At 30.2% G+C, this 14,071-nt stretch overlaps 1 protein-coding gene across 1 annotated transcript; it reads left to right on the forward strand.

Annotated features, from left to right (window-relative positions):
* The first annotated feature begins 554 nt into the window (after positions 1 to 554).
* LOC132941225 (uncharacterized) lies at positions 555 to 5,096 on the forward strand. Its single transcript, XM_061009171.1, has 6 exons — positions 555 to 1,498; positions 1,565 to 1,907; positions 1,994 to 2,194; positions 2,286 to 2,482; positions 3,223 to 3,362; positions 3,574 to 5,096. The coding sequence occupies exons 2-6, from the start codon at positions 1,614 to 1,616 to the stop codon at positions 4,059 to 4,061; spliced, it is 1,320 nt and encodes a 439-aa protein (XP_060865154.1). The 5' UTR covers positions 555 to 1,498; positions 1,565 to 1,613; the 3' UTR covers positions 4,062 to 5,096.
* Positions 5,097 to 14,071: the final 8,975 nt, after the last annotated feature.

Here is a 14,071-nt window from a genome sequence, read left to right on the forward strand (position 1 = left end):
ACTAGAGTGAATCTATATTGTATAAATCAAAAAAAAAACCCTTCGTAAACTTCTTGTAAAAATGGCTAAGAAAAAAAATATTAGATCATTAAGCACTATAAAGATGTGATATAATGAATTAATGCTAAGTATATTGAATTTAAGTAAACGTATTTTGTTTCAATAATTTATTTACTTGGCGAGGAATTAACAAAGTGTGATGAACAAAATAATTAAATGGCCAGTGCCGTATTTCCCAGTAAACACTTTAAGCTAGTGCTTTGGGCGGTAAATTATTTTTAATATTACATTTTTATTATTATATGTTACTAGAACTGAAAGCAATGCAACTAATTATAAAATGTTTTTAGAGCAACGAGATTGTGGTAATTTTTATTGTAAGGTGATTTTTAATTTCAAATTTGTAGAGTTTATCACCTTATAATAGCATTGCTGCGTTAGATATTTATGATTATTTTAATAATATTATTATTAATATTTATATTAATCAAAATTTTTTTTTAAGAAATAATTCTTCGCCAAGTAAATAAATTATTGAAACAAAATACGTTTACTTAAATTCAATATACTTAGCATTAATTGATATCACATCTTTATAGTGCTTAATGATCTAATATTTTTTTTTTACTTAGCCATTTTTGCACGAAGTTTACGAAGGGTTTTTGTTGTGATTTATACAATATAGATGGTTATGACCCGCCGACCGCAGACACTCGTCGTCATTTGCTCCCACCTAGGCCTCGAGCTGCATACACGAAATTGAGTGGGGGAACCGGCCGATGCGACGACGACGGCTAGCGTGATTCTGAATTTAATATAAATTTCCTTTAAAAATGCCGCACTTTTTCATGAATAACGTAAGCGCCGCCCCTAATCGAATCTATTTTTCTACTACAGATTATCCAAACAAACACAAAAAAATTAAATAAATATCACTCCATTGTAAAATCAATACATTCATTGTTCCGCTTAGAATCTAAAATCTAATTATTATATAATTAAATAATTTTAAATATAACAAAATATATTGTGTATAATATGATATTATAAAATTGATATTTTAAATTAAATTATCTTTTGGTGTGCTTAAATGTGTGTGGATTGACTGTTAATACTTTTATTTTTTAACTCTCGATCCTTTTTATTATTTTGAAATACATAATAGGTACCTAATACTATATTATATTTTACAAATTTTTTTTTTGCTTTAAATTTTTAATTATTAGAAAATATAGCTTATATGAATTCTTGTAGTTCATAAATATTGTATATTGTTATTCAATAGTTATTACAAATGTAGCAAAAGTACTATGCACTTTAGTCCTGGAACCATGAAAAATATGGCCGACGGAACAATTATAGTGATGAGGTCTCACTCTAATCATGAGCGTGAAGATGATACCCCTCAGTTAATAGATGCTTTAAAAGCAGTACTAAAAAGAAGAGCTGCTGCTGAAAATATTTTATTAAAAGAAATTTACGACGAAGAGTGCTTAAGGTAAATTTTAGAAGTTTTATTATTGAAAAATTAATTATAATTGCTTATACTTATTTATTGATTTAGGCATCCAATAGCAGCTAGCTTATATCCATAGCCTACAGCTGAATCTTTAATGCGTTTGGCCCGTAGGTCAGTAATGCCTAGATTGCCTGGGAACCTTCAGGAACTAGCATCCTTATTTGATAATGGGCATCTTCAAAGATTCAATTGTTGTGACATTACGATATTTAGGAGCTGTATTCGTGACCTTGATGGTAAAACTAGCCTGATATTTGCATGTCCAGTTTTGTCACAAAGTTTTTGTGGTACTGGAATTGAGGAGCTTCATGTAGACGCTACTTTTAAAGTGGTTCCAGTAAACATGGGCTATCAATTATTGAGCGTACATGCTATGATACAAAATTATGTAAGTATATTATACCTAAAACAAAAATTTAACTTACAATTGTTTTTATTATATTGATGTTCATTCATTTATTTATTTATCTATAGTCAATACCAATTATATTCGCACTAATGGAATCAAAGTCTAGGAATTCATATGACAGTGTATTTCGATATGTTAAAGATAATCTTTTAGCAAACATTTCTCCAAGGATTATCATAAGTGATTATGAATCTACACTTAGAGATGTTCTACAATCATATTTCCCTGAAGCTCGAACATCTGGTTGTTGGTTCCACCATAATCAAGTACCTACCTAAAAAATACAAATTTTTATTTTTATTATAATTTTGCTTAATGATTAGTATACTTAAGTTATTTATATTTAAATCTTTTTAGGCAGTTTTTAAAAATATGAAAAGTAAAGGATACTATAGGCTTATAAATACTAATCAATTTGCACTGCAAAGCTTAAACCTTTTATTTGGCCTTCCACTGCTTCCATATCAGGATATAGAAAGAGCATTTCAATTAATTAAAATGTATGCAATCAACCATGGAGTAGCGATGCATAATTTATTTGACTATTATGAGAGGTAATTAGTTGTTAATATTTAAAAATCAATACATATTGGATTGTTGTAAAACTATTAATGTACAATGGTTTTATGTTTTTTTTCTTTGTCATAATTTTTTGGAGCAGTAAAATATTTTGATGTTCTACTTTAACTCAGTATTTAAAGGTGTTTTCTAGAAGAAAATTGGATCTAATTGGTACTTTGGGAATTAGGTCGTTAAAAGTAAAAATGCATAGTATTTTTTTATAAATATTTAAAAGGTTTTTTTTGCTATTTGTAGATATTAAAATTTTTTTTTTATTAGCATTTTTTTTTTTGTTTAGGTAGTATAAATTTAGTTTTTGGTTAAAAAGTACAGTAATAAGTAGTTCTGATTGAAATTCAAAAATCTAATAAATATGTATAGGAAAATACATTTTTTTTATACACATTTGAAGTTCAAATTTTAACGAAATTCGATATTTAAACAAAGTATATCAACTGTATTTTTTTTTTTTTTTTTAATAATTCAAAAGAAATTTTTAGTAGTAACTTGAAACTGTTATGTATATTTTGTATTTTACTATCACAGTGACTTTTATAACTTATATTTAGATTCATTTAAAGGTGAATATCTATACACTATACCCTAAACCTAATTACTTATAGTAGCTTATTAAGTAAATACTTGGTTTGTAATGTTTGTATTGTACAGTTGAATATTTGAATACCATAAATAATACTTATTTATTATATATTTATACCTGTGTTAACTATAGGTATTGGTTGCGCCGTGTGGGAACTCAGATAATTTCAGTTCATGGACTTCCTAGGCGTACAAACAATAATATTGAAAGTTTCCACAATAAATTAAGATTAAAATTTTCAGTGACTCATCCCAATCTATGGATATTTTTAAGTATGTTAATCAATATGATTAATTAAATACTACTTGTTTTAAAAGTTATTTTTAACGTTTGTAAACTGAAAATACTAATTATATATATGTATGGATTGTGATAAATATTTTATAATATAATTTATATTATCTAATGTATTACCAAACAAATAAGTATGCATCTTCTGATAATTTATGTTTCTGAAATTTACTTATAACATTTTTCTTATAGGTAATTTGAGTAATTTATTTAATAATTACCATGTTATAATGAGGCAGCTTGAAAATAATCTTCAACCTACTAGGAGTCTGAAGGCAAAATATTTATTACAATCCAAAAGACTTAAAAATGCCACAAGCCAATACGATGCTGGGATCATAAGTATGTGGCAGTTCATGCAATTGACTTCGTATACCACATCAAGATATATATCTCGACATATAAATTGGATCAATGAGGTAGATCCAAATTCTGAGCCAGAAGTGGAAGCTGCTGCTGTTGTACAGCCAATTCAGGAACCACAACTGCCAATAGCTCCACAAGTGTCAACGTGCATAGTATGTTTGAATGCAAGAGCAGCAAATATTCAACAGCATATTGTTATTCCTTGTGGTCATGCATGGGTTTGCAACAATTGCATTACATCCCTTCCAGCACCAACAAGATGCCCATTATGTCGAATGGAAGAAGTCACTTTTCAAAGAATTTTCTTAAATTAAACTTTTCTATTAGTTTTAAAATATTTAATTGTTCATCAAACAAAACTACACAATATGACATACAAATTAATTGAAAAATGTTGTGATAGCTATGAAGTATTTCAAGAAACTGTTGATTTTTTCTTGGAAAACAGCCAACATCTTCTAGCATTTCCATGTGCTGATCACAAAAATGACATTTTTTTATTTATAATTACTTATTATATTACCATGAGAATGAGACAATACTCACGTATATCTAATCAAAAGCAAAGTTAGAAATCACGCAAAAAAAAAAACTTTTCAAATTGATAGCAACATAGTAACTAGTAATACGCATTCATTTATTTAGAAATAATAGTGAATATAAAAAGTTCGTCGTTGATTTGAATTTTTGAATTTTTGATCGTTGTTCAGTTATCACTAGCATCCATGACGAAGTATTATTTCGTCATGGTAACCACTAAATAAAACCTTATCAAATTGTTATAAAATGTTTATAACATTATAACACCTTTATTCGTGCAATAAAATGCATTTTTGGAAAAATGTCAGTTAACACCTTTGTCCATTGACCCCTTCAATTAAGAATAGTTTATCACCTATAATATTATTTTTTTTCATATTTTTATTCAAGTTGCAGTACACAATAATAATATGACATGTCTGTGTTGCAATCAGTATTTTCGATCAGTTATTATCGGGCATATACTTTCCGGAACTATACGTTTCGTTAAAAAACGCGCGTTGTTGTCCTGTTAATTAGGTATTTAGGAATAGTGGAAAATTAAAATATAATGTATTAATTGTTATTATACGAATATTAACATGATAAGACGTTATAATAATAATAATATGTACCTAAGTATTAGCCATTAAGGCTTTAAAAATTTAAAGTCCCAAGCTAATAATACATAGTTAGCTATTATACATGTTTAATATTTTAAAATATATTACAATTTTCTACTATTTTTTGAACCATCAAAATAACTAAACTGGATTGTTTTTATTTAATGCAATACCTATCAATAAGAATTTATTTATACCTATTTAAGATACAATTAAAATGAATATAAAACCCTTTTGGTTATTAATAAATAATAATATAAATATACAATTGTTGTAGGTACTTATGATACTATGCATTTTTTGACTACATCATCCTATTTTATTATAACATCATATAATATATTATATATTATTTATATCAATGTAATGGTTAATGGTTATGATGATTTAATAAATAAATAATATATATTGTTGGAAAAATTAACTGCATGTGCCAATTAAACAGGAACTTCATAAATTAATGAATTAAACAGATTGCCTGTTTAAACTATTTGAAAAAATATCCATCGAGCTCTCATAATATGGTATGTAATATGGTAATTTGTTAATGTATCTGCATCTTATTTTTAAGCTCCAAATTATATAGTTCTGAAGCGTACTGAATGGTCCACAATGTTCGAAAGTTTACTTTCTTAAAAACAAATTACGCGTTCATCCTGGAGTGATCATACGACATACGTTTTAATTATTATTTAATTCAACTCTGTGAAGGTACTAAATGTTTTAAAAAAAGTTGTTTTTTTAAATATCCAATGATTATAAAAATTCGTCAAGTATTTAACAGCTTTACTGTAATGGATGTGTTAAATTTAAAGCACACGACAAGAAATTATTCTGAGTGAAGACTGTCTAACTTTTTGGTAGATACCTAACCTAAGTTACAGAGAAATAATTTTAATTACAAACAGATTTAAATAAAAAACTGACATTTTTGTAAAGTAAATTCATATTCATCGCTCCATTGACCACTAATAGAATAATAAAAAATATATTGTATTATGGGTATTATTTATTTTTATTTATACAAAATTTATTATAATATAATATGACCAAATTATGATCACATATTATCTTTGTAATAAATAAAAATGAACACTGGCAATAAAGATCTAGCAATAAAGTTCTCAACTTTCTTTTTCAGGGGTTTCAAATAGGCAATTTACAATACTTTCCGTAAATATACGGTCCGGATAAATACGTTCCGGTTAAATACGGTTTATTAGATTTTTTTAATTCCGGAGGTATACGTTCCGGCCAAATACGGTTTTTAACTTTTGGATTCCGGCAATATACGTTCCGGAATTATACAGTCCGGATAAATACGTTCCGGGAAAATACGGTTTAGTATTTTTTTTAATTTCGGAGGTATACGTTCCGGCCAAATACGGTTTTTCACTTTTGGATTCCGGCGATATACGTTCCGGATTTATACGGTCCGGAATTTATACGTTCCGCCCATTTATTTTCCGGATTAATACGGCCTCCCGACTAGTCGTCCACAAATATATAGTGTTCACTTTAACGGTTCATAATTTCGATTTGCGATGAGATAACGTTTTCAAATATATTATAGGCGATCAGGTACTGTCTCAAGAATCTAATGGTATAATGAAATTGGTTTTTATTTTTTGTTTACTTTTAGTGTATGTATTTATTCTATGTCTTCGAACGTCGATAACAATAACATACCATACCATATAATATACTATTATTATTATTATTTTTTTTTTATTAGATCTAGGGTTAAGGCTTAATTTACTAGGTCATTAGCCCGTGGTAGGTACTGTAGGGGAGGGTACTGTAGATCCGTTTACACTTGTGTGTTTGTTTTGGCAGAATTTTTAATTTGGGCACCTGTAGGTATCTGCCATAAAGCTCGGACAAAATTCGTTTTGAAGTTATTGATAAAGAACTTAAAAAACTACTTTTTTTTCGTAAACCGCCCATTTTTTTTTAAAAAAAATACTTAGAATTGAATATAGCTCGGACAAAAAAATCGAAAATATCCCCCGATTTGCTGTGTAAAACCCCCTTAGGTAGGCCTCGTAATTAAACAAAGTTGTTAAAAAGCACATAATTCTGATGTGCTCGGACAAAAAAATCGAATAAACACCAAACACAAGTTCCTCCGCGCAATATTAAAGTAGTGTTACGCACATGCGTATATAAACGTAAAATCGCAAACTTTGGATGACTATAACCAGTGTTGAGTTCAGATAGCAAAAATAACATCTAGATAAATATTAGATTACTAGCTAAATCAATATCTAGATTAATATCAAGATAGAATATTCAATTTTTATCTAGATAAATATGTAGGTAAAATTTTTTCATCTAGATTTATATCTTACAATAGTTAATTTGTATTAATGCTTGACATGTTATTGGATTCTTGGTTGAGTAATTTTTTAAGGGATGCAAACCAGGAAGGCTCGTTTCAAGGTGTCTAGTGTCAAAAATATATTATCTAATGAATAAATATACATATAAAATATTTAAATACCTATATATTATATTTAGCATACAGTAGGTACCAATTTCAACGTGTAACAAAATATCAAATAACCAAAATCATGGTTAATTACTAATTAACATATATTTTCTAGTTTAAAAATCTAGTTTATATTTTTTATATTACATTCAAACTGCAAATTAAAATATAAATGCTAAATTAAAATGAGTACAAAAAAAAAAAATAATAACAAGTAAAAAATCTTTTGTTCCTTTTGAAAATATTAATTATATAATAAAACGTAAATGATTTATTAAAACAACATACGACTCGTACAAATATAAATACTAATAATATTTTAATTGTTAAACAAATAAATTATAATGATATGTCGCTTGTTTAGTTCTTTGACTTGCAACATAGTAACATCTCAAACATTTTGTCTCCTAGACAATTTCTCCTGTGTGTTAATACTTGGATTGCTCCACTAAACAGTCGTTCCACTGGAGCTGAAGATGGAATAGTTGTGTTGTATTTTAAGAACACTTTTTTAACTATGGGATAATCTTCTAAAACACTAAATTCTTTTTTGGGAGAATTTAAGAACGTCAAAGCCTGTACACAAGAAAAGTTTGTAATTCTTGATTCATCAGAAGAGGATCCATTATTAGTGTGTTCATACAAACATGAGTAAAATTCCTGGTCACTATCATCACTGTCTTTATTATCACTAGCTACAGCCGTTTTTTTTTTTGATATCACTCATATTAGTATACATTTCATTGCACTCAGTCAAAAAAAGTTGTTTGCACAACTCAATGTATCGAACAGGAATTCAACTTAATTTGAACTTAGGATGACTAATTGATGCAATGACAAAACATTTACTTTTGGGCAAGGACAAATCAAATAAATAGGCAAACCTTTGTTCTAAACTTTGAACTACTTTAATACATAATTGTCTACAGTATTTTAAATTTGTTAACGCTATTAAAGTGCGGCATAAAACTAAAATAATAGGTGCAACATAGCCCAAGAAACCTTTTTTTTCACATTGCATCTTGTCCAAAGAAATTATTAAAGGTTCCATTACGTTACAGTACTCCGTCAAGAAATCCCATTCATTTGCCTTTAATTTTGTTAAACGTAATTCTTCAAATGCTTTAATAATTTCAGTTTTATGAGCCAGTACCTTTTTAGCTGCATCGAATAACGAGTTCCACCTTGTCATAATAGGTACTGGAAATTTGCAACCACATATCTCAAACACTTTGTCAGATGCAACCGTGCTCCTACTTAATAAATTCCAAAAGCTTTGCAATTTTTTAAATGACGATTCAGACATTTTATTGTATTTACTATCATCAATTGAAGAAATATCACGTGTTGCTATCAAATTTAAACTATGGGCACAGCAAGTAATATGTGATGGCAGAGAAAAATTATCGTTCACTGCGTCCGATATCACTGGAGTTGAGAGTACCTCATTGACATCTATCAAATTTAAGTTTGTATCTTCATCGTCAGCTGTATCAGTACTACAGCTACCAGTATCACTATCTTCATTGAAATTGCCAAAAGTATAAGAATTTCCCTGATGTACATCAGGTAAAGGTTTAGAAAATGTCTTAAATGATTTACTAAAATTACTGGCGTTGTCTGTGACAGTATGAGTAATTTTTGAATGGTCCAATTTGTATGTTTCAGTTATATCAGTCATCATCTCAGCAATATTAATGTAGTTATGGCTTCCTTTCATTCTTCTACATCCTAAAATATGTGAATTTCGTTCATATGTAGACTCATTTATCATATGGCACGTCATACCTATATAAAAAAATGAATTTATAATAATACAATTTTAAGTTGCTTATTAAATGTATATGTATAATAATATAATACCTACAACAATACCATACCACAAATAGTTAAAAAATGTTATTAAATATTACCATCGATTATACATAATATAATATAGTACACATAGTGTATTATACTATGTACTATAATCATTGGTAATACTTATTCACAAATTGGTAAAAATGTCTAAATCAATTTGGTAATTTTATTGAAGTTTTACTAGGTAAATGTAGGTACAGTATAATTAAAAAAAATATAATTATAATATATTTACCCATAAAGCTTTTATTATTTGAGCTCCAAATGTCCGCAGTTGTACAAATATAATTATGATTTTGTATTAAATCTGTTATCATTTGCACATATAATGCATATCTGGATTTCAATTGAGCTTTGATTTGAATTCTGTTTGGTAAAATAGAAGTATCTTTAATGCCAGTAAGTCCCATGATTAATTCTCGAAAGCTACGTTTTTCGCATGTAATCAGAGGTCTCATTTCATTAATTATGTAATTAAATACCAACTCATTCATCTGAAACAAAATAGTTTTTTTTACTTATCTATTAGACAATTTAAACTTAATATTGAAAGTTTTGTAATGTGCCAGAACAGATTAACCTGAAAACTATTATTTTTATAAAATCCACTAGGGAATATAATAATATTATTATATATAAATCCTTAGCTTTTAAACAATCTATAAAACACCAATCCACTTAACTCTGGTTAAGTTATAATGTGAGTAAGGCAACTCAAATATTGAAAAATATTTATTAGTTCAAATTTTAGGTGGGTTAGTCTAACTCATTGAAAATTAGTTATTCACTTTAATCTGAATCTTTTTAAACTAGATTATACCGTGTTCAATTTGTAATAGAAAAGATTATCAGTAGCCTGCATAATTTGACAAAACTACATAAAAAAATTATCATTGTCTTTATAACTTAATTACTCATATTTGTTACTTTAAGTTCGATAAAAAAATAATATTAATATAATTAATAACTAGGTTAAAACGTTAAATTACCTTTTCCTTAGACACTTTTTTAGTAGAATCATATATTTTAGTTTGAATTAAGGTAGACGAGGTTGATTCAATCTTTTTCTTTCTTGCATCTTCAACTTTTGACATTAAAAAGATATGCTGACTCTAAACAAATATAAAAATCAATAATAAATTAAATAGGTTGGTAGGTAAGTCAAAAACACTTATATAATAAACAAAAAAATACTTTTCAAAACTATTATTTCATAAATCCAATTTGATTAGGTAGCTATATTCTTTTTGAATTTTTTTATGTAGTAATTTTACAAAAAAATTTATAAAAATTAATTTATTAGAACAAATATTATGAAAACTTGCCTTAATATGACTTAATAAGTTGCCACTTGAAGTTGTGTATGCAGTAATGATTTTGTGACAGTTTTGACAAGAAGCTTTGATTTTGTCACCATTTATCGACACCAGTTTATATACTGTATCGAATAAATACTGAAATTTAAGTTCTGGCAATGGTGCAGGAACATCAACAGCAGGTGGAGGTGGGTCATCGAAATTTTCTAGACAAATTCTTTTATTGGGCGTTGAAGACGTTATACTTAAAAAACGATCCATATTGGTAGTAAACAAAAAAAACTTGAAAAGAACAAGAAAGTTTACGAAACGAAGTTGTAAATAACAATGAAATTAATCAACACTCATCAGTCTGTGCTGTATAGGGAGTCGCAATAGTAGTAGCCACTAGTCAGTCAATTATCTAATTGATTAAATGAGTGTGACCACGACTGACCAAAGTATAGTCTAGTGAGTAGTGACTAGTATCTGGTAAGGAAATTAAATTATAGTACAAATATTATTATTTATAACATCCAATTGGGAATTGGTATTGTCAATACAAAATAGATGTGCGTGTGTATTCTTGCCGGTCGAGAACTATTTTTAGTTTTTTCCACATTATTTACTGATCGACGGTATATTATCGTGGTATAACAGCTTGTATTGATATACGACCTCGACAGCGTCTGCGGTCGGCGTACGGGTGCTATTGTTAATTCGATAATAATGAATCGTCATTAAACATACTTGCGTAGTATCATATTATTATAATATTTGATGGAAAATGACTAAATGAAAAACGTGCATTATAAAACGAGATTTATCTAGATATTTATGTAGATTTCCATAACTTAAATCTTAGATACCAATTAGATATTATATAATTTATTCATCTAGATAAGATAAAGGTACTTAATTTTCATCTAGATAAATTATCTAGATAAATGTATCTAGATACAACTCAACACTGACTATAACTTCCAAAATAATGGTTTCCGCAAAAAAATTCAAACAGTTTCAAAATCAGCGTTTAAAACCACACATTAAAAAAAACTGTAATTTAAAAAAAAAAATTTTAAATCTTAAAATGTATTAAAGCGTATAGCCACCGCATTGGTACATTATATAGTACAGCTATAATCTACCGATATTAAATACGGTTTTCTATAACTCTAATCTAAAAATAAATCTCAATACTTCCAATGATACGGCCGACACAAGGAACAAAAATAAATATTGTTTATAGATAAATGATTATGGGATTTTTCTTGTAGGGTGTTTAAAAATATTAAATTAGTCAATTTACATCTTTATAAAAACTATTTTCAATCTTCATCACACAAGGTTTAGTACTAGATAAATGGTCCTAGGGCCCCCATACATCAACACAAGATAGGGCCTACCGGGAAAATCCCGAATTCCCGCCACTGGCAGAGCAAGTATAGTGGTGAGCGTATGCTCGGGGAGAGAGGAGATGGCTGAGCTGAGGCAGATTTGCAGATTGAGACGACGAGTCATGAGTGAGGCGTCGCCACGCCACAGTCGGCCTCACTCCCGTACCACGCCATTAGATGTTTTATATCAATAAAATAAAATACAGAAAAATCCTAACATTTTATATTTTTTTAAACTAATTTGAAATGTAGTACGGGCCAGTGGAAAATGGTATGCGGGCCGTCAGTTGCCCATCCCTGCTATAGAGAAACAATTGTTTTATTAGGTGATGCAAATCAAATCGATTATTTGAATTTCGCGCGACGTTACCGTCACGTCCCGTGTCGCAACGTTTGCCATTCTGGAGCGCGCCACGAAGTCGACTTTTGTACCTCCGGAGTGGGGACGGTCTCGCTGCAGCCTGCAGTCGATCCTCCGGCGGCCAGTGCTATATCGGTACCTCCCGCTATGTAACCATGTAGGTGCTTTTGTCGTTTTTCGGCCGTCTTGGCAATTTGTGAAATTGTCGTGTAAGCCGTAAGCTTTTTCTATCGCGAACATATTATATTATATATCATAATATCTATGATCGCGAACCGGTGCGCCGTCGCTTTTAAAAGCCAGAGAATAGAGATCAACCTACCGCCATGTTCGTTTGTTCCGTGCACCCGAGCCCTCGCGCTCACGTCTTTGTGTTCGCGATTCCAGTTCCGGCCGTCGGAGCCGACACCACGGCTAATTTCATCGTGTACTTCGCCCGTCCAATTTTTCGCCGTGGTCACCCACGTGTCCACGTGTTGTTTTTCACCCGTCCGTACTATGCAGTGCGAACCCGCCGATCGCGGAATGTCTATCGCGACTTATTTATTGTTATTCGCCGTCGCCAGTCCGATTCCCGCCGTGCGCATACACGCCAGTGTTTTTTCGGCCCGTCCGTATTAAATTGTTACCGCCTGTGCCACGACAAAGGACGCCCACGCGATATGGTTTCGCGATGCCAAGTAATCGAGTGAGTACCAAACTTAATTTTACGCGCGTCGTCCAATTTTTGATCTATTTCCGACGCGTCCATACCACTGTCGACCACCGGACGCAACTACGCATGACAAAATAATTTTGTCATGCAACTACGCAAGTACGCGGTATTGTCGACCATTTCGTTATTTAAAACCCATACGCAACTACGGCTTTCTCATTAGTGCACCGTTTGGAGCGATAAAATAATATTAGTTGATACAAAAGGTTTTTTTTATTTCCATTATTATAAATATTTTTTTTTTTATTGAACAAAAATGTTATTTACAATCTGTATTTACAAATAGTACAATACGTGAACGGGATGTGGGTTGATTGGTGAGAGGGGGAAGTCACACAATGGTGGCACCACGTGGAAATCGATTTAAGGAGAGAGTAGGTTCCTTTTCAGGTGCCTGGGTGGATTGCCTGGGATTTGTTTGGATGATAGTCGAGTGATTATAGGATTTGGGTGAGTACTGTATGTTTTGTGTGGTTTTTTGTAGGTGATCATAGCAAGATTATTTCAGGTTGGAATGCAGATGTCTTTATGAAGTGATTCATTGGTTATATACCAGGGGGCACATGATATTAATCGTAGTCATATAGACAGGAATGCCTGAATTGTTCTAGTATTTGACGGTTTGGCAGAACCCCAAAGTTGAATGCCATAGTACCACATTGGTCTTAGAAGAGCCATGTAGATTGTTCTTTTGGTTTTTAATGAGAGCTTTGAGCGGAGTAAGGGTCTAAGAAGGTGAAGTCTCGAATTGAAAGCTTTACTCGAGGCTTCACTTTTGTTTTTTAAGTGGGGACCCCATGTAAGACATTTGTCACGAATTAAACCCAGATATTTAGTTTGGGTGGTAGATGGGATTTGTGCATCGCCGATAAAGGTTGCGGGACTTTCCAAGGATTAAAGCGTGAAATAATTTGAGAGGATTTTGATGGATTGACTTTGAATTTTTCGTTAGTTGTGGTTTTGGATTTTTTGGGTTGAATGGGATTTTTTTTTGATAGTGAGAATAGCAGTGTCCTCCGCAAATGTACAAAGTAAAATGTTTTCGTTTAAAGGTAAGTCGTGG

This window comes from Metopolophium dirhodum, chromosome 3 (assembly GCF_019925205.1).
Source record: "Metopolophium dirhodum isolate CAU chromosome 3, ASM1992520v1, whole genome shotgun sequence".
Lineage (NCBI taxonomy): Eukaryota > Metazoa > Arthropoda > Insecta > Hemiptera > Aphididae > Metopolophium > Metopolophium dirhodum.

Bases quoted from the DNA above. Each gene is read 5' to 3' on its own strand.
- LOC132941225 (XM_061009171.1), top strand. From the start codon at position 1,614: ATGCGTTTGGCCCGTAGGTCAGTAATGCCTAGATTGCCTGGGAACCTT. The intron at 1,908-1,993 runs GTAAGTATATTA...ATTTATCTATAG, and splicing joins ATGCTATGATACAAAATTAT to TCAATACCAATTATATTCGC. The intron at 3,363-3,573 runs GTATGTTAATCA...TTTTTCTTATAG, and splicing joins CAATCTATGGATATTTTTAA to GTAATTTGAGTAATTTATTT.